Source organism: Excalfactoria chinensis, chromosome 3, assembly GCF_039878825.1.
Source record: "Excalfactoria chinensis isolate bCotChi1 chromosome 3, bCotChi1.hap2, whole genome shotgun sequence".
NCBI classification, from domain to species: Eukaryota; Metazoa; Chordata; class Aves; order Galliformes; family Phasianidae; genus Excalfactoria; species Excalfactoria chinensis.
The window spans coordinates 46,506,648-46,525,747 of record NC_092827.1 but is presented as its reverse complement, the minus strand read 5'-3'; the positions used below and the strand labels follow the sequence as shown (position 1 = coordinate 46,525,747).

At 35.8% G+C, this 19,100-nt stretch overlaps 1 protein-coding gene across 4 annotated transcripts in view; it reads left to right on the top strand.

Annotated features, from left to right (window-relative positions):
* TBC1D32 (TBC1 domain family member 32) overlaps nucleotides 1–16,499 on the top strand; it is a 78,582-nt gene extending 62,083 nt beyond the window's left edge. For 3 of the 4 annotated variants that reach the window (XM_072333057.1, XM_072333056.1, XM_072333055.1), the window contains exons 29-34: nucleotides 5,537–5,606; nucleotides 6,424–6,539; nucleotides 7,432–7,586; nucleotides 9,198–9,338; nucleotides 10,239–10,427; nucleotides 13,196–16,499. In XM_072333057.1, the coding sequence (XP_072189158.1) occupies nucleotides 5,537–5,606; nucleotides 6,424–6,539; nucleotides 7,432–7,586; nucleotides 9,198–9,338; nucleotides 10,239–10,427; nucleotides 13,196–13,315 (791 nt within the window). In that variant the 3' untranslated portion in view covers nucleotides 13,316–16,499. The remainder of the gene's footprint in view (nucleotides 1–5,536; nucleotides 5,607–6,423; nucleotides 6,540–7,431; nucleotides 7,587–9,197; nucleotides 9,339–10,238; nucleotides 10,428–13,195) is intronic. The other variant, XM_072333058.1, reaches the window with a different exon arrangement.
* Nucleotides 16,500–19,100: the final 2,601 nt, after the last annotated feature.

Sequence of the window (19,100 nt, the reverse complement as noted above, 5' to 3'; positions counted from 1 at the left end):
GCATGTTATAAATGTTATTTCTCTCCTAGAAACAAAACATAGCATCCTACCGGACACTCTAAATAAAACAATTCCATCCCAGCTGAAATTATGACAAGTGTGTTACCAAAGCCAAAATCTTAAGCTGCTGTTAAGAGATAGTGTTCTGAATTGGGTAAAGCTAATGAGTTGTTAAAAAGCAAACTATTATTCCAGATACATCTTTCTAGCTCCATATCTAAGTAAGCCAAACATGTTCGGCAATTGCATGTGTTCACCATTCTGTCTCTTGAATAAACTGAGGTCTGGAGAAACAGTTTCTAACAGTTGTGTAATTGTAATGAAGAAAGCCACAATACTCATGAAAGTGGATCCCATTTGTCAGTAAAAGCATAGATATTCCATGTTTATTATGTTCCTTAAAATGGAAAATAGATTATCTTAAAAAAAGGACAGCTTTCTAAGCCCTTAGGTAGCTGTAATTAGAATAACGCAGTCATCCATCTGCTGTGGAATCCCTCAGGGTTTCAGTCTATTATAAAATTTGCAAATATGGAAAAATCAAATTAGTTTGAGTTCTTATCATTTTGAAGTTAAGGAAGAAGGAAAAGTAACTGATAAACTGTTTTGCATTTGCAGTGTTTAATTATAAACAGTAACACATATCTTAAAGTTTACTTTTATCAATTGCAGCATTGATACTACTGTGATGTGGATTCAGATGAGGAAAGTAACATACAGTATGTATGTTATGTATTAGTGAATTCTGTCAATCCTCTTTTCCAAGCTTAATACTTTACAGTTTGCTTTTATTCTGTAAAAAGACACAGTCCCTGAAAGCTGAATCATTGATGCCTAGCTGTAATAGGATGGTCTACTAGATGATGTTAAAAGCCCCTTCCAACCTGTGCCATTCTGTGATTCTAAGGCAAGGATTTGAAACTTGCTATAGCAGCAAAACAGGCATTATGTCTTAGGGGCTGTGAACTAAAATACCCACTTCTCTTCCTGTTACTGGTAAATTGCAGTTCATTGAAACACAAATGTTTTGTAGAAATGTATTAGTTTTTTTAAGGTTCCAACAAACCATTTCTTAAAGAATTTCAGTTGCGGAGTCATCTAACCTGTTGATGTCAGTCTCCACCATATGTTGCAGACCTCCCAGACTAAAGAATGCAGTGACCTTTCAGGGTTGACTGTTCTTTTGGTACTTCTTGTTTTGCAGATGACCTTGTAGTTGAGTTCTCCACTCAACTTTATCTCTGCAACAGCTGAAGTAACAGAATTTCAGGTATTTCAGGCCTTAGACATAAAACAGATACAGTGCTGTGTTCCTCATCTAGTTGAGACTTAGTTCTCAGGCTGAACAAAATCTCGTAGGTGCTTTCTACCTCTTAGTAAACTTAGTTGTCTAAGGATCAAATGAATTGGATGATGAACTGAGAAATTTCAAAAACATCAATAGGAAGCTTCTCAGAGAGAGTAATGAATGAGAAATACAGGACTACACCACAAAATGGATTGAAAAGGAAGGAGAAAGAAGGGCATTATTTCCTTCCTCCCGCATCATTTGTTGAATACGCTTCTTTAAAGATGGATGCTATTAACAAAAAGCATTTTTCCCTTTGCTAGTTCATATGCAACTGAAATGAATAAGCATTTAATTCTTAATTATGTTGCTGCTAAAAATTGGTTTGAGTGTTTATGATGAGTAATACTCAGAGAAGAAATTCTAGATATAAATATTTTGATCTTCTGTTGTTAGGACAAGCAGTCTTCCTCATGTTTTAACAGATGCTTTCAGAAGTCAAGGTGGAAATATACTTGAGATTACTGATGAGGAGCCACTGTCTCTCTCCATTCACAGTTTATATAATAATATAATAATAAAAGTATGATAATAATAATACAATAATACTTTTCTTTGCAAAATGATTTTTTTTTTTTAATAGACAATTCAAGTAATGAATATTAGATTCAGGCTTTCCGAAGTGCTCTAGATGAGTGATTCTATGAAGCAGATGACACCACCATGTAACAGGAGCAAAATGGCAGAAGAGAGCATTGTGAGAAATGTAGGATTGCTGTTTTACTCCAACTCCATAAAATGTTTTTAAATAGCTTTCATAAGGCTATCAGAAGAAGGGATAGATACTGACAAAACACAGTGTTTTACACTAACTCCTTCTGTTCCTGCCCACTGACAATGTCAGTGTCTAGACACCTGATGAAGAATCATAGAATGACTTAGGTTGGAAGGGACCCCAAGGATCGTCAAGTTCCAACTCCCCTGCCACAGGCAGGGCCACCAACGTCCAGATCTGGTACTAGACCAGGCTGCCCAGGGCCACATCCAACCTGATCTTGAAGACCTCCAGAGATGAGGCATCCGCAACCTCTCTGGGCAGCCTCTTCCAGCACCTCACCACTCTCTCTATAAAGAACTTGCCCCTGACATCTTATCTAAGGCTTCCCTCCTTGAGCTTAAATAAGAAGAAAAGTAAGTAAAAAGTTAATTTAATTAAATAAAAGATTTCTCAGTTTCATTGTTCCACACAGTTATATGGACAAAGCCACATACTAGAGATTTGATAGCAAAGATAAACATGTGCCTTTGTGGAGGTTTTGGAATCACCTACAGAAATTACGCACGCAGTTCTGACCGCCATGGGATTTTCATTAACTATTTGCAGTAGTATTACTTACATGGCTCCTGTGAATCAAAAGTAATTTCCATCCAAACAAAGAAAACAAAAAGTTCTTACTGTCATTGAAGTTAAAAAATCAGTACTTTGCAATGGTTATTTATATAGCCATAAAAAGATTTGGCCTGAGCACCAAGGGGAGAAAAAAGGAAAGTCAATACTATAAATAACACTTTTAGTAATTTTTTTTCCCTTAATACAAAAGGGAGGCCAACAGTTTCTTTTTGGTAACAGCAGTTACACAGGAATAAATGATTACCTAAAGTCCATACATGTGTGAAATACACTGTAAAGCTCTTTCAACTTGACATCTAATCATTTATGTGTGAATGTAATTCAGTGCAGCCCATCTTCTGACTCAGCCATATTCTGACTCAGCTTCTTTTTGTGGTAAGAGGGAAAATAAGAAAACTTTTCAGACAAGTTGTAAAGTGTGACAAGTTGCTTTATTGAAGTCTAGTCTGATCTGGAAGGATTGGGCTGTGTACTACTTCACTCAGTTTGAAGTGTCTGTAGCTACAGATTGAGTTTCATATTTAATTGCCTTTGCAAATCATGCTTTGCAGTACATCCATTTTAATGCTGTTGAAGCCTACAAAACTTTGGGGAAGTACTCCGCATTTTCATGTACGTGAACAGAATTAATGCAGCTGATCATTCATAACCTCGAGGGAGGAAAACAGTGGGATTGCATAAAGAATTGGTCCCTGTCTTCTCTTTAGCCTGTTCTTTCTGTTCTTCCTAATCTTTGGGGAAGGTATGACAAGTAAGGAATGGAAATTGCAATGAAACAAGAGGCAGATTTGAAAGTGATAAAGAGAAATAAATAGAAATAGAAATAAAGCTGTTGAGTCTTTTAATGCATTTAAGGAAAAAAATCAATTTTCAATTATTATTACTAATTTTTATGTTGTAAAGCTTTATAGCTTCTAAAGAAATAAATGGAATTCTGACATCCTTCAAGTCAATAGTTTTGATTTGTGTTAATTTCCACTTTGCTGTATTTTTAATTTTTAAAGTGTTAAAATCCTCTTCATCATAGATTTTTGTTTCATTCAGTAAGTACAAAGAAGTTGCTAATGCATATTAATTCCATTTAATAATAGTCACAGTTCTCTATCATGTTCTTATCTAATTCACAGTTCAGAGAGGTGTTTTGTCCTTTGTTTGACAGTAAATGGCATTTCAGTTTATAAAGTTCATTCATTAATACTTCCTGTTATGAAACTCACTGTTTTTCAGGAGTTTGTTATCAAATGTATTAACAAATATCTGTCTAATGAATTGAAATTGAAGTGAAATCCATAGTATCATGAACATAATTTCAGTAGTGCAGCCACAATGTACTCATGTAAGCTTGCTAGTCAGCTTTTGATCCACGGATTGCAATATGTAGTATCTTCATATTTACTCTTAGAACAATAATTTATTGTATCCTCGTTCAGCTTTCCCCCTTGTTTGTTTTACATCATGGCTTCTAGGATATAATATAGCTCTGATATTCACAATTGCAAATAATAGGAACCTGGAAGTTAACTGGCTGTTAGTATGGTAGTTGCAGCTTGAGTAAAATGACAGCTTGGAATAGAAGCTGTAAAAAGATAAGGAATGTTTCATACATCTCTACAGCATTTTTACTGACATTCCATATGATTTTATATGTATTCTTTCAAATATTGTTGTAGGTTACACATAAAATGCTTGCACTTCTGAGGGAAAAAAGGGTCTTGGACTTGCCATTAATACCTCAGTCTCATCAGCTTATTGAATAAATTTATCTTATTGAAAGATTCACTTCACTTTACTTATGTATAAATATCTGAGGCAAAAGAAAAAGTTTAATTTCTCAGGACCTTAACAGTTGGATCATTATCTTTGATTGAGGTTGTGATACAGATTTTCTTATCGTATTTCCTCTGCTCAAATTTATTGCTTCATTGTCAACTGTAGTTTTGTTGTATTGTTTTATTCAAGAAAGTTTCCATCAAAATATCTGGGTTTTCTTTTGTTTGTTTGTTTTGTTTTCTTTGACTTCTTTGAGGCTTAACTTCTTCCCTTAAACTGTAAATATTTCATTGTTAGTACCTTAGTCCCTGTTTGCTTACCAGGAACGTGTTTATCTGAATGAATAACCAGAGAATCCTTCCATTTAATTTCTCTATCTGATGGAAAAGATGCATTTCTAATGCATTTAATTTTTTTAAGTCTTTTTTTTTTTTTCTTTATTGTATTTTGTCTGAAAGAAGTATATTAAAGTTTTAAGCACTCAACATTTAACTTATAAGTTTGGTTTAGTTCATGGTCTATCACATTTTTTGTCTAACTTCATTTTTTAGTTTAAGGACATGAAAAACAGGTCTGTACTACAGTGTGTGAAAGAAAAATTCATGAAAATACAAGATTTTTTAAATCCACCGGCTATAAAGAGATTCATATCAAAGCTGCATTTTGTTAATAAGGTTAGCTTTAAAGGTAGGAGGCTTTTAAGGCCACTGGGATAGAAGAAAGCAAATCAAAAATGCTGCATTGTCTGATTTTCTGGCAAAAAGGTGTGAAGCTCTGCCAAAAAATGGGTCTGAAAAAGATGTTTGTTCTCATCATGCTTTAAAGCTGATAACCATACTAAAAGTGAACATTTTGTTGTCAAGGAAGTGCTTTTAAGTAAAAAAAAAATAAGTGTATGAGGAATACAGTTTCTTAATGCTTCCACTGCCAACAGTGTTAAACTCACTTCAAATATGAAACAGTTCTCCAAAACTGGTATTCACACTTACAAGCTTTACATTAGTATTCAGTTAAAATCATATAATATATGTATAATATTTAATGTATTTTTTTTTCTTTTGTTTTAGCCACAGATGCAGGCATGAAGAAAGAAAGCCTTTCATCAGTGCAGCAGCTTGGTATTGAAATGACAGTCAGGTACATTAAAATATTTACCCACTGTGTTTCTATCAACAAACCATGTTTGATTTTCATGAGGTGACTTTAATGATATTTAATTCTTTAACTCAGTGCTTTATACCATCTAAATCTAAAGATTATCTTTTGAGATAATGAATTCTAACTTTCCAAATGAAAAAGCTATTAGTACTAATTAAATTATCTTTACAAATTATATAGCTTATTACCCTTGATTGTTGCAAAGGCTAATTGTAACTTGTTAGTAAGATTTACTGCTTAAATTAGATTATCTTGAGTTATGTTGTTTTTTTTCTCTTCACATTGTTTCTCTGTTGGGTTCTGTTTAAGTCAGCTTAGTCGTATGTCATTAACACATATTGCTTGGCTGGTACTTTGCAGAGCTATCATGACGGAAAAGTTAATGTTTATGTACTTCCACAGTTTTGTTATCTGTAGCATTAATATTTGAATTCTGACACCAGTAATTACCTGTAGAAAATGGATGGAATTCTAAGCAATATACATGAGGAAAGTGAATCATGAGAGCGAATCATTAGAGTTCTTGCTCCTTCCCACCACAATTTCTGAATTTTTGAATGAAACAGAATTTAAGTGAGGAATTTCAACACCCAGTAGAAAATGTTTGAGGTGTGTCCTTCCTAAATGAAGGATAGTAGCTTTTATTAAACCATTTTTATACATCTACTGCTCCTTCTGATGTTCGGTACTATGACTTCTTATCTTTTACAGGCCTATTAAATAAGAGTTTTGTTTCTGTTTTAAATTTTTTAAAATGTATTTAACCATAATGTCAGTTTTTAACTTTCTTTGTTAGATACGGAAAATATCTGAACTTGCTAAAAGAACATGCTGAAAATGAGCTGTGCTCCGTGCTAATGAATTGTGAGCAGTTTCTGAAACAACAGCAAAGAACTGTGGTATCCTCGCTTCGTATCCTTTCTTAATGGCAGTGGAATTTGAACACTGAGTTTGGGCTTTTGATGTATGTGTAGTAAATTCTGCATGAACAGGAAAAAAGCACAGATTTAAAAATGTTAAAATGCACACTCAGTGCATTCTATAAAATCTTTCACCGTCTGTTCCATTTCTTGTTAAAGTTGTGTCTCATTCATTTTTGTTATGCATCTTTCCATCTATGGTAAGGAGTCTGGAACAAAACACCTTTGAGCATTAATAAACATTTGTGGTGTTTCCACAATGTCTACAGTGCTAATGATAATAATGTGTAATAATCTGTGCCTATAATTTGATCAGCAAAAAATGTTTATTAAAAATATGTTCCGTAGTAGATTTAAAAGTGTCAGAAGTGATAACAAAGACAAATGTTTCCAGTGAGCTTTTTTCTTCAAGCACTAGACTTACATTTCACTACTGAAGTACACTTCAGGCACATTGGTCAGAATATAATTAAAGTCTTTCCTGATAGTTATTCTTTCTTTTATCTTCTCAATTCCCATTCTCCTCCTTTCTCCACCATTCTTAGTTCCCATACTGTAGGCACACTTGTTTTGATGTAGAGGATTTGTATTTACAGATTTCTCTTGGGTTTGCTTTTCTTTTACTGATTTGGTTCAGTTACTTACAGTCTGGAAAAAAAAAAAAAAAAAAAGTAGACTACAGGGAAAATAGCTCAAATAATTCTCTTATTTTATCTGTAGAGACAGGTGTGCCTCTAGAAGCTGATTTCTGTGCAGCTCTATTCCCCTGTAACTTCTATAACAAACCAGCTCTTAGTTTTGCTTGGTCCTGGGGGAGGAGGTCTGCAGTTTCTGAATGGTGATGCAGAGTTCTTTGCCTGAGTTCCTTAACTGAGAAAATGCAGGCTGTTTGCAGGGTCGCTATGCTGGCTATGACTGGTTTGCATCTTCTGTGTTCCTCATAATGTCAGGGGATGGAGAGAAAACTTTAACTTTTCTTCAGCGATTTTCTCATCTTCTTGTTTCAGCATTTCTCTGGATACCAAGACTGCACATGTCTGTAAGAATGTAAAAGATGATACTTTCTAAAATACAAATGTTAAAGTTTCTCAAGGGAGACTTCACCAATATCCTCAAGTGGTTTTTTTATTATTATTATTTTATTTTATTGCTTTAAGTTTTCATTAAAGCTCTCTAGCTGAATGTGTGACATGAACAAAATCTCAGAATAATAGAGATTTGACATTCGCTTAAATGGTTATTTGAAAGTCCTGAAATAACAGGTGGACTCATGGCAAGGCAGTGTTACTGAACTTTAAAGATGACAGTAAAATAAACCATGTAGCATCATTAAATGCGGTGTGAAGGCTATATGGCATTTTTTGTGTGTTATTGACCTTTTTTTTTAATAGTGTGCAAGTTCATCCATTAGTTTTTTCAGTAAAATTCAGTTTTATGGATAAAACCACTAAAACTTATTTAGTTACCTTGAAAAATTCTTACTGCCCAAATTCTGAATGCTTTATAACTTGAAATTATTAATATTTTGAAACAAATTTATAGTAGACCTGACATGATTTTAATATTTGATGAGATATGGCATCATCTATGTAAAACAAAACCCTTTCGGCTTGACTTGGTGCAATGTCACATTGGCTTGAATGTTTTGACCATAAACTACAAAGTATTTGTTATCTGTGAACTCTGTATTTTGCATCTTTTCTATATGCAGTTTTCTGTGAATGTAAATTGATGAGTATTTTCATGAGAAATAACTCTACTGGTCTACCCACAACACTGAGTCCAGCATTGAACCTGCTCAACACAATGCAGTTTTGCTCAATTCTGTGAATGCAATTGTGCTGAACATCATTAGTACTAAGAACTTGTCTTCTGTACAAGGTCTAAGTAGCATTGCAGGGTTGCTGCAGTACTAACATTCATTCTCAATACTTACATGATGTCTCTTTTATAATATATGCTGAAGAAACAAAGAGAAAATTGAATAATTAACCTACTTGCAGAATTTTCACAACGAGAATTAAAATAAAACGCCAAAACATGAATGAGGTATTATGCAACCATTAGTCTGTAATGCTGCCTGCCTCAGAAAGGTGGAAAGCTCCAAAGAATGTACGTTAACCTTCTTGGATTTAGCCAAAGATTCATTATCTAGAAACCAAACACAATATATGGCTAACCTCTGTTCCTTTTGTGGCCCGAAAGAGAATCTCACTTATACCAGCTGTGCTTACTGAAAAAAAAAAGCATGCATGTAGGAATCGATAGTAAATACCATAGAATTTCCACTTTTTATCCACCAGTAAAAGGGCAAAAAAAACCAATAAAAATTAGTATTTGTTTTAAATACAGTAATATTTTCTCCATCCTATCTTTGAAAATTAAAGTATACATGCAAGACTTAAATTGCTAATGCAAACAAGTAGTCAAGATGTATAAGAGTTTCTAACTTTGGATTTTTCTTAGCTTAACAACATGTTTTTCTAGCTGATAACATAATCATTTTCTGTGTTTATTTCTTACCTCTAAAATAATTGAGATGACTTACAAGTAATTTTATATTTTCTTATACATTATTCTCAGAAAGGTATTTTACAGTTACACATTTCTGTGATCTGATCTTTTTCCTCAATGTTGTTGTTTTAATTAGATGCACCTGCCTATTACCACGGTGGAATCTGGCATCCATCCAGTCTACTTCTGCAGTGCTCACTACATTGAGATGTTGTTGAAGGCTGAGTTGCCACTTGTCTTCGCTGCCTTCCATATGTCTGGCTTCACTCCGTCCCAGGTAAATGATGAAATATCAAGGTATCATCAGCTTCTCTTGCGGAATAAATCCACAAAATCAAAGAAACTCAGAGTTGAAGTTGGAACTACTGAGGTTTTTTCTGTACAGCACTTGAGTGGTGTTTATGAAACAGCATGAGAGAATGTTGAATGCATAGTCACTTCAAGTATTTTAGCATAGATTTCAACTGACTTTTGTAAAGCGTACTGCAGCTAATGATCTTCCTTTACATATTCATCCAGAAAATCTGGTAAAGGTGAAATACTAGAAACTTTTATGTATCATTCAAAATAATTAGGATATCTTGTCCCTCAGAATAATTTTCTGTGTTTTCCATGGGAAGGAAGTGAAAAATTTAGGATAGAAAGCAGTTCAGTTGATACTAAAAAATATTTTACAAAAAATCATCTTATAAAGGCTACTTTTAAAGCTAGGTTAAAAAAACAAAAGAAAACTCTTTTATACTAATGAGATGTCACTAGGGAATTTATCTGTAATGTTAGCTTTTTACCCACTTGCTACAGTAAGTAGTGCTTTGGAAATATAGAATATAATTTATGGAGCACTGTGTAGACTGTAATCATGTTGAAGCATAAACTGTTTTGTGCAACAAAGTATTAGGTTGCTGATGCATAGGATCTCTCACCACAATAAGGGAGCTTATTTCTGTTCCAAAGAAAGAAAAATACAATAGTGAAACACTATTTGAGTCTTTGATTTAAAAACAAACATAGTGATTCTTGGCCTCTGCTGTATTTTCATCTCTTTTCCTTTTATAAGTAGGTTAATGTTATAGGAGAAAAAGGTTTTAGTATAGAAAAGTTAGAAGATAATGCTGATTAATTATCTAGACTGAATGTCTAGAGTGATTTAATTATATACAATTTCATTGTCGTCTAGATTTGTCTACAATGGATAACTCAGTGTTTCTGGAATTACATGGACTGGAGTGAGATCTGTCATTACATCGCTACATGTATTTTCCTGGGTCCTGACTATCAGGTTTATATGTGTATTTCTGTGTTCAGACACCTACAGCAAGACATCCTGAAGCACACCGAAGCCCAAGATCTCCAGGTTTTTCTTAAAGTAAGGATTTCTTTTTGATTTTTTCTTTCCCAGTTGCTGAAGGGAAACAAAGATCTCAGTACAGAAAATGCTTCTTAATCTAAAGCAGTTATTTTCTGCCTGTTTCTTAAATAATATTTAAAGAATCAAGATAAGCTAAAATGCATTGGTGGATGCAGTTGTTGAAGCAGGAGTTAAAAAGAATAAAAAGCTGACTATGCAAAGTAAAAATGATTCTGCTTTTTTATTTTTATTTTTTTTTAACATGACAGGCATGTTCACATGCAGAATATAATAAAAGAAATTGCTTATATTCTGAATGACACAAGACTCCATACATTTCCTACAGATGACTAATATGGCTGAGAAAGGAGATTCTCCATCTCCCATGACCAGTGTTGCCACTTTGTGACTGAAGTAATTCCTAAACTTAATGTTGTCATTAGTATAAGTACTATATTTTGAAAATTCCCTTGTATTGTCACCACAGTAGCTGATAGAAGTCTTCTTCCTGAGATACTCTTAGTTCTTTTTACCTTTTGGGTTTTTTTCTCCAGTCAGAGTTATTTTAAGAGCTATGTCTTTGCATTGTAGTCTTCTGACTAGCATACATCTTATCTTTCTAACTATTGAGTGATATTAAGGTACTTGAATGCATCTGGAAGAGGGCAACAAGGCTCATAGCAGGCCTGGATGGACTCTCCATTGTGAACAGGCTGAGGACTTTGGGTTGTCCAGTCTGGAGGAGGCCAAGAGCTGATCTCATTGCTCTCTGCAGCTTTCCAGGGTGGGGAAGCAGGGGGAGGTCCTGTGCTGTGATGGCAGGACAGGAACAGCAGAAAGCTGAGCCAAGTGAGGTTTACAGAGAAAACTCCTTTAGCATGAGGGTGGTCAAATGCTGGAACAGGCTTCCTAGAGAGGTGATTGATGCCTCATGCCTGTTTGTGTTTAGGAGGTTTTTGGACAGTGCTCTCAGTAACATGCTTGAAGTGGTCAGGCAGTTGGATTGGGTGATCTTCTTGGATCCCTTCCAACCAAACTATTCTGAATATGAATAATACATCCACTAAGTCATTTTTCTTAAAAATGTTTGGTATACAGTCTAATGAGTACATCGTTTTGTTTGTTTTTGATCGATGTACAAGCTTAAAAACAACTTAATCTTGTTGGCATTAACCAGGATGGTTGATGTAAATTATATAATGCACTTTGCATGCTGTCACCTATACTGTGAAAAGGCAAGAGATTTGTCATGATGCTGCTAAATTAATGAGAAGTACTGTATGTTAATGTAGTACTGGAATATTTACCATTCATTGAGAGAACTGCAGAAAAAGAGGAGTTTGTGATATACTTTCATCACACTCTTGCTTTTGATAGCTCTAAATTTATTTCAAGATGAAAAAAGTTACTCTGTCATTTTATTCAATTCCAGATGTAGCATGTGTTTCAATATGGGTTTGCCTGGGTTTAATACTTGCAAAGGCATTAGGGAACAATCCTTGTGTTGAAATGTGCAGATTTAGGTTTGAGTCTTAGTCTATAATTTCTCAGCACAACATTCCCAAATGTTGATTACTCTAGTGGAGCAATTCCCTCAAAAGTGGAAATCTAAACTACTCATAAACCAAGTTTCAAAATAAAAGAAAAAAAAAAACAAACCAAACAAACAAAACAACCCTTGAATATTAATTTTATGTTTTCTTAAGCAGTGTCACAGCTTGAACATCATACTAGCAGTGATCATTTGCTCTATGAACAAGTTCATTTGCCTGTTTTCCTTACAAGAACTGGTAGTAATTTGTTTTTAAATGTTTCACATGCATTATTGATGTCATGAAAAGATGATTTGGCAGGGAAGAGCCGATTATAGCTGGCTAGTAAAATCAAAACCAAATATTTTCTTTTTAAAATATAAATGTACTTTCATTTGCACTTAAAGAACTTGGAGACAACTTTGCTGTCAATTCAGATGATGTTATGCTTGAGACTTGAAAAAGTGAGTGGTTTTAACGTGTTCTCCTAGTGACAAAACACAGCTGAAAAGCTCTCAAAGACCATCTTCTGTTACTCTGTATTTTACCAAGAAGAAAGTAGAAGTAATAAATTGTCAATGAACATGTTTTTCTCCTTTTTGGGTTTGTCTGTTGGATGGGGTGTGATACTTGCAGTTCTGATCCTTCTGACATACCTTAACTGAATTTTAAATGTATTGCTTGGCCTTTTTTGAATCCTTTCCGGACATGATGAAAGTGGACAGCTTTATGATTACCACATATTAACAAAGAACACTGTAACCTGCTGCCTCAGTAAGCCCATCTTGACTACCTTGTCAAGCAGAAGTGCTTATCCCATTTTTATTTAAGCATTCATCTTTACTATTGCTTATAAAAATAGTACATAGCGTAGCGTTCCTGGTTTTATTGAGAACCTCATTGGATACAAAAGTCACATTAATAAACTTCAGTATACCATGTGCAGGTGTAAAAGTCTTTAAAAATAATATTTTAGTACCTGACTTTGCTTTTTTAAAGTTCACTTCGTTTTCATTATAAATCATTATATCTCACTTTCTCCAAAAATGAGATGAATAATGTTTGTTACCACGAGGTTAATTGGGAAGTACTGTCTGGGAGCAGATATGCTTAATTATTAAATTACGTGTATTAAAATGTGTGTATTGTACTGTAAGCAGTACAAAATAAACTCTCTTTAGCAGCCTGTAATTCTTTAAATTTTAATAATGCATATTTTTTTTCTGAGCTAATTTTCTGTATGTATTTGTGCAGGAAGAAGCACTCCATGGATTTCGAGTGAGTGATTATCTGGGATACATGGAAAGCTTGGAGCTGACCTACAGACCAGCGCTGCTGAAAGACATGAGGAACATTGGAGTGCAGAACACGTAGATTGAGCATGACAGATTTTCTAGCTTTGGTTACATTCTGAAAAGGAACGTTGATTATTTCGTATAAAAATATGCACTAAAGTCAGACTGTGTATATGTACATACTGTGAAATAAATAAGGAGGGTTTTCAGAATACAGTCTTCACTGAAATTAGATGACCTAAAAATACAGTATTTTCCCAGACTGACTGCATGCATAGCTTCATTTCTATTTGGCATAAAGCAGATTCAGAACCCACCTGTAGATCGTTGACATTTCTTCTTTAAAATGCCTAGAGTCTGTTTGCAAATCATTGCATCGCTGTCATTTTCATAACAGTAATTTGTATGCATGAGAAGTGAAGAAATGAAAAATAAATCTCTGTCCACAGCTCTTTTGTCTTTGTGAATCTGGTTGAGAAACTGGAGCGATCAGATGCATGGAATGAAAGAAGACTGATAACCCTGCCTTACACTTCATAACAGTGTAGGTAAAATTTCGACATTGTTGAAGCTGACTGAATTTTAGAGTGAACATGGTTTTCTTGAAGAACGCTGTATCCCATTTGCGCTAGGAAAGGCAGCTAAGTAAACAATCTAACAGCTTCCTTTCCTGTATTACATTATGTCACTGCCGAGTATTATTTAAGAAATTAAGAAAATTAAGAAATGTAAGCAAAGTATTTGTGCACCGATTAGTAATTGTTTTCTGAATCCATATTTTTAAGCACCCAACTTGATGTTCAGTCAATAAATAACAGTAAATTAGATAGCAGTATGCGTGTAAAATTAATTAATAAATAGCATTGTTTTTGATTGAAATTATGTCCTATAATATATAAGTTTTTGGCAAGGAGGAGAAATTCCTTGAGCATTTGCAAGTAGGTAGGCTGTAGATGGAAGATAAGAAGTTATCATACTGTCCTGTAACTATTTCCACATGGTCATCAGGTGATCATTTCAGTAAATGAATGTATCGTGTAGAAATGTTACCTTTACAATGCAATGCCTACATGAGGTGAGATGAAAAGTGGACTTTTAGGATAGATAATGTTTTACCAACTGCAGAACTTCACAGTCACATGCAATTAAAACCTAATATTCAAATAGAATAAAAGATCAGGTATAACTTCTGGTAGCATCATGAGATGGATGGGGAGGAAAACCGGTCTGTTCAGTATGTAGCAGATAACAGAGTTCTCCCAGTGAAGAAAAAAATTATAAGACAGAGATAGTTTTCTTTGCATATCCTTCAGACTCACCTTAGCGGTCTCTGTGGACTCTGTTTCATTTCCTCTTTCTCTTTTTACTACCCCCACCACAGCAAAAGTATGTAAAGCACATCCTAGCAGTCACCAGCTATGCAGAAGCTTCCTCTCCTGTCTCAATCTGCACCCTCTCCAGTATCTGCAGATTACTTACTCTTTTCTCTTTGCAAGAATTTTACTTGCTCACTTCTTGCGTGCTCTTCTGTTCAGGCCTTTTCATCTACGCTTTTAAGAATTCTCTCAGTAGACACGTAAATCCCCACTGCTCACAATCTCTGTTTCTCTCTATTCTTTTTTTTCCTTCTCTACTGCAAGTGGCATTGTGGTGGTGAGGACTTTCATCTGTTTCTTACATACTACCTCATGAGTATAATTTTCCACTATGCTGACTTCAGAAGATTCAGTGCCCTTTTGCGCAGGTGTAAGGCACCCATCTTTTTCTGAAAGTAGCCTAGAAAACAATGGGATGACATTTTCTAGATTGCCCATTAATAATTTTATACCAGGTGATTGAACAGTGCATTAAAAGGCCCAAAGGCAGTCTGGATAGGTACTATAACTGGTGCATAATTGCTCTTTGTGACTGAATAAATTCACCAAGGAAGCTTGTCCTGTGTTGTGAGTTGGCTCCCAAGCTGTTGTTTAGGAAGTTACTGTCGTTTTATCTTCCTGTTTTAAAAGTGGAAAGCAGTCTGCTTAGCAGTCCGAGTTAATGAGAGAAAGAAGTAGTGGCTTTATTAAGGATTTTGTATGGAGGGCTTCCTCTTTGTACGCCCTCCACACTAATATTGAATGTATCTTCTTATTAGGACCACTTCCTTCCTTGAATACCAGTTTAGTTTCAGCAAAAGTAAGTGTTGCAGTGCTTCAACTTTACAGTGAAATGCCCTGCTCCTGTAGTTATCTTTAAAGAAATTTTTGGTTATGGTATTTATTTCACCTAGCAAGTTAGTAAATTGCTCTGTATCTTATATATCCTGACATTTCCAACGAAGTTTCTTCATTTTAAACAAAACAAGATGCATCTTCTTTAGCAAAAAGGTACTTATGAGTTGCATTCTTACCAGAATAAGTCTTTCTGGGGGGGTGAAGTCTGTGTAGCCACCATAATTGGTCAGCTGTCTTCTGCAGGTCGTTTAATAACTAAGCAGTATAAATTCCCCAAATGTGTGCTAGTTCTGTAGGCACCATTACAAGGTGATGTTCCGTAATGAAAGTTAAGCATTAGGCAGTCCTTTGTTTGGTTAAAGAGCTAAGGAAATAACTACAGCGTCTTAACACCTTCAGTAACATTCTCTTTACAGAATGTTCGGACTTAGAGAAATACTTTGATTAGAATTGGGAATATGATTAATCACAAGACAAAAGAAACAAGAAATGTAGAAATTAGACTTATCCAATATCATCGCCACTCTTTCCTGAGTTACAGTAAACAGTCCTGCGAAGTTCTTGAAGAACAACTTCACTAGATAAAGTGAATATAAGAGCACACGATATTCAGATTATGATATTACAGTCTGCAATGATTTTATGTAATTATGCTTAACCAGAGAGTGAGCAGCATGGACGAAGCTTTCACCACCAGTTTCTATTTTCCTGTCTATGCATTTCATAAGCGCATGGGATTTAACTTTTCCTGTCTTTAAAAAAGCATTTTGCATATATTTGGCCTTCTGTGAACTGTGCTGCTTTACTTATATTGATAAGAGTCTGGAAAGTATGAGGAAAGAATTGTTAAAACAGCTGATGGAACCCAGTATTTGACACTATGGTCAAAGAATATTGAGAACTGCATAAATCTGTTCTTTTAACCTTTATAGAAGTCTGTTTTTATAAAATAACCATGACTCATTTTTGGCATATTTTCTAAAATAACCGAAATTACAAAAATACAGATTGTGGATAAGCACTGAATAAATAAAATATGAGTTTTTATGATTTCTTTACATTTTTTTGAGAGGGATTGATATTGGTTGTCTGTAGCATTCGCAGAGTCAGAACCAAAGAATACCCCAAGTTGGAAGGGACCCACAGCGCTCATGGTGTCCAGCTCCTGACTCCACACAGCACCACCCAAAATTCAGACCCTACATCTGAGTGTGCTGTCCCAGCGCTCCTCAACTCCAGCACTGGGGGCCGTGCCCACTGCCCTGTGCAGCCCGTTCCATGTCCACCGCCCTGTGGTGCAGACCCTGTCCCTCAGCCCCAGCTGCCCCTTCCCCTAACGCAGCTCCATGCCGTTCCCTCGGGCCCTGTCGCTATCACACAGAGCAGAGCTCAGCGCTGCCCCTCCGCTCCCTGTGAGGAGCTGCAGCCACCACGCAGCCTTCCCCCAGCCGGCTGTGCTCTGTTCAAAAAAGGACCTCAGTGCTCTTCTTACACCTCGCCCTGCAGTCGCTTCCCCACCTTCACAGCCCTCCTTTGGATTCTCTCTGTTAAATCCTTCTTATGTTGGGGCACTCAAACCCGCACCCAGTGCTGGAGGTGCACAGCACAGAGATAACAGCCCCTGCCCTCACCCAGCAGCAGTTCTGGGCCTGGTGCACTGCAGCTACTTTGGGCTGCCAGGGCACACTGCTGGCTCACGTTCAGACTTGCTGTGAACCAGTAATACTGTGCAGTATCTCAAATGGAAAATCAAAACCACGCACACATTCACACTGCAGCTTAAAATAACCTGGATGTTGAGTGTTATTGAATCAAAAGGACTGCACGAATGTCTTTCAAAGTGCAGAGCTGCCTCAGATTTCAGAAATCTATCAAATTGAAAGCCTACTGTGTTAAGTAAGTGGCTGCAGTTAGTTAGTTATATCCAAAATAACCAGTCTGTTCATGTTCCATGATTAAACCGGAGATCAAAATCCCTGATTTTGCACTGAACTGCTGCTAATTCTTGACTTCATTTTAATGTTAAGCTGAAGCAGGATCAAGTACGTTACATCAAGAGCATAAAAGCCAAAGGAATATGCACCAGTCTCCTTCCAACTTGGTCCTAAATACTCAGCACAACAGAAAGGAAGGAAGAAAAAGAAAGAAAAAGAAAGGCAAGAAACAAAAGGAGAAAGAAACATAACATAGCTTCAATTAGATTCCAAGTTGTGCTCCCTGCCTTCCCCCAGTCGCTGCGCAGAATGCAGTTCATGTTGCTGAAGAAGGGCTGGTTGTACAGTAATTGGCGCACATTCAAAGTAACACAAAGCTCTGTGAGCTTTGTGCCACATCTCTTCAGGCTTCACTGGGACACCGCTGTGTAAACCCACCCTTCTGGAGGACTTTAATAAGATCAGGGACATGTCGGCGGCGCTGAATCAAATGCCCTAGTGCTTTAATGTGGTTATTTATGTTCCAACAAGGGGAGGCGATCGGAACAATATGCAGGAAAGCCATTCTCTGGAAAATACTACACCGCAATGTCCAGCCAGAATGTAAATAAAATTGAAGTGTTATTATTTCACTCACTTAAAATCAATATGTGAATTCAGCAAGCACTTTAGGTTAAGAAGCATATTAATTTTCAGTAGAGAAAACTTTGCTTCCCTTCACCAACTGGGAAAACAAACAAACAAACAAACAAACACCACAAAGAAATCCTTACTTCAATGCAAAACCTGGAGATCTTGATCTTGCTGTAGGTGCTGGAGCAGAGAAATACACATATAAACCTGATAGCTGGAATCAAGGAAAATATGTGTCGCAATGTAATGACTGCAGATCTCATTCCAGTCTATATAATTCCAGAAACACCTAGTTATCCATTGCAGATATCAGTTCCTTTCTCAGCAGCTGATACTTGTTAGGAAATACAGCTTCTATGCTGTACATTTTGGATAACCCTGGGATCAGCTAAATAGCTGCCACTGTATTCTTCATCCCCTAGCAAATGAAGAGGTTCTGCAGAGCTGACCCTTAATATCAACAAGTTTCAGCAATATTGCATCACATCAATGCAAAAAAGGTACACTGCACAATAATGAGGAAGATGAGTTGAATACAAATATAAAGCCCCACAGCCAGAGCACTAAGTGCTGCTACTGATAATAGCACTTATTACATTGCCTCCAGCTATTCAATCAGCTGCAGTTTCCCCATCTGCAAAACAGCTCCAGTAGCATACAGTCCATGAAGGAGCTGCAATGATTAATTAGAGAGTATTTCTAAAACACCAAGTGCAGGAAAATTCTATGTAAATGCTAAACATTAGTACCTGATAATAACATAAAATTCTATTGTGCGCTATAGGAAACAACATCAACCACAAATATCTCTTTTGGATCAAGCACAGACTAGAGACAAATGACCATTTTAGCAACAGATATCCGAAAACAAACTGATGCCAAGTTACCTTTGGTTTGAAGACACTTGCACTCAGCCATGCTGGCCTATAAGTACTTGCAAATTTCTCTGTATGCTCAACTACACATTTTTACTTCTTTTTTTTCAGGGAAATAAACATGGGAAAATTGTAAAATGAACAGCTTACATGTATCTGTAAGCCTTCTAAGATGTAGACATTTTTTGTCTCTATGTCTATTTGTATTT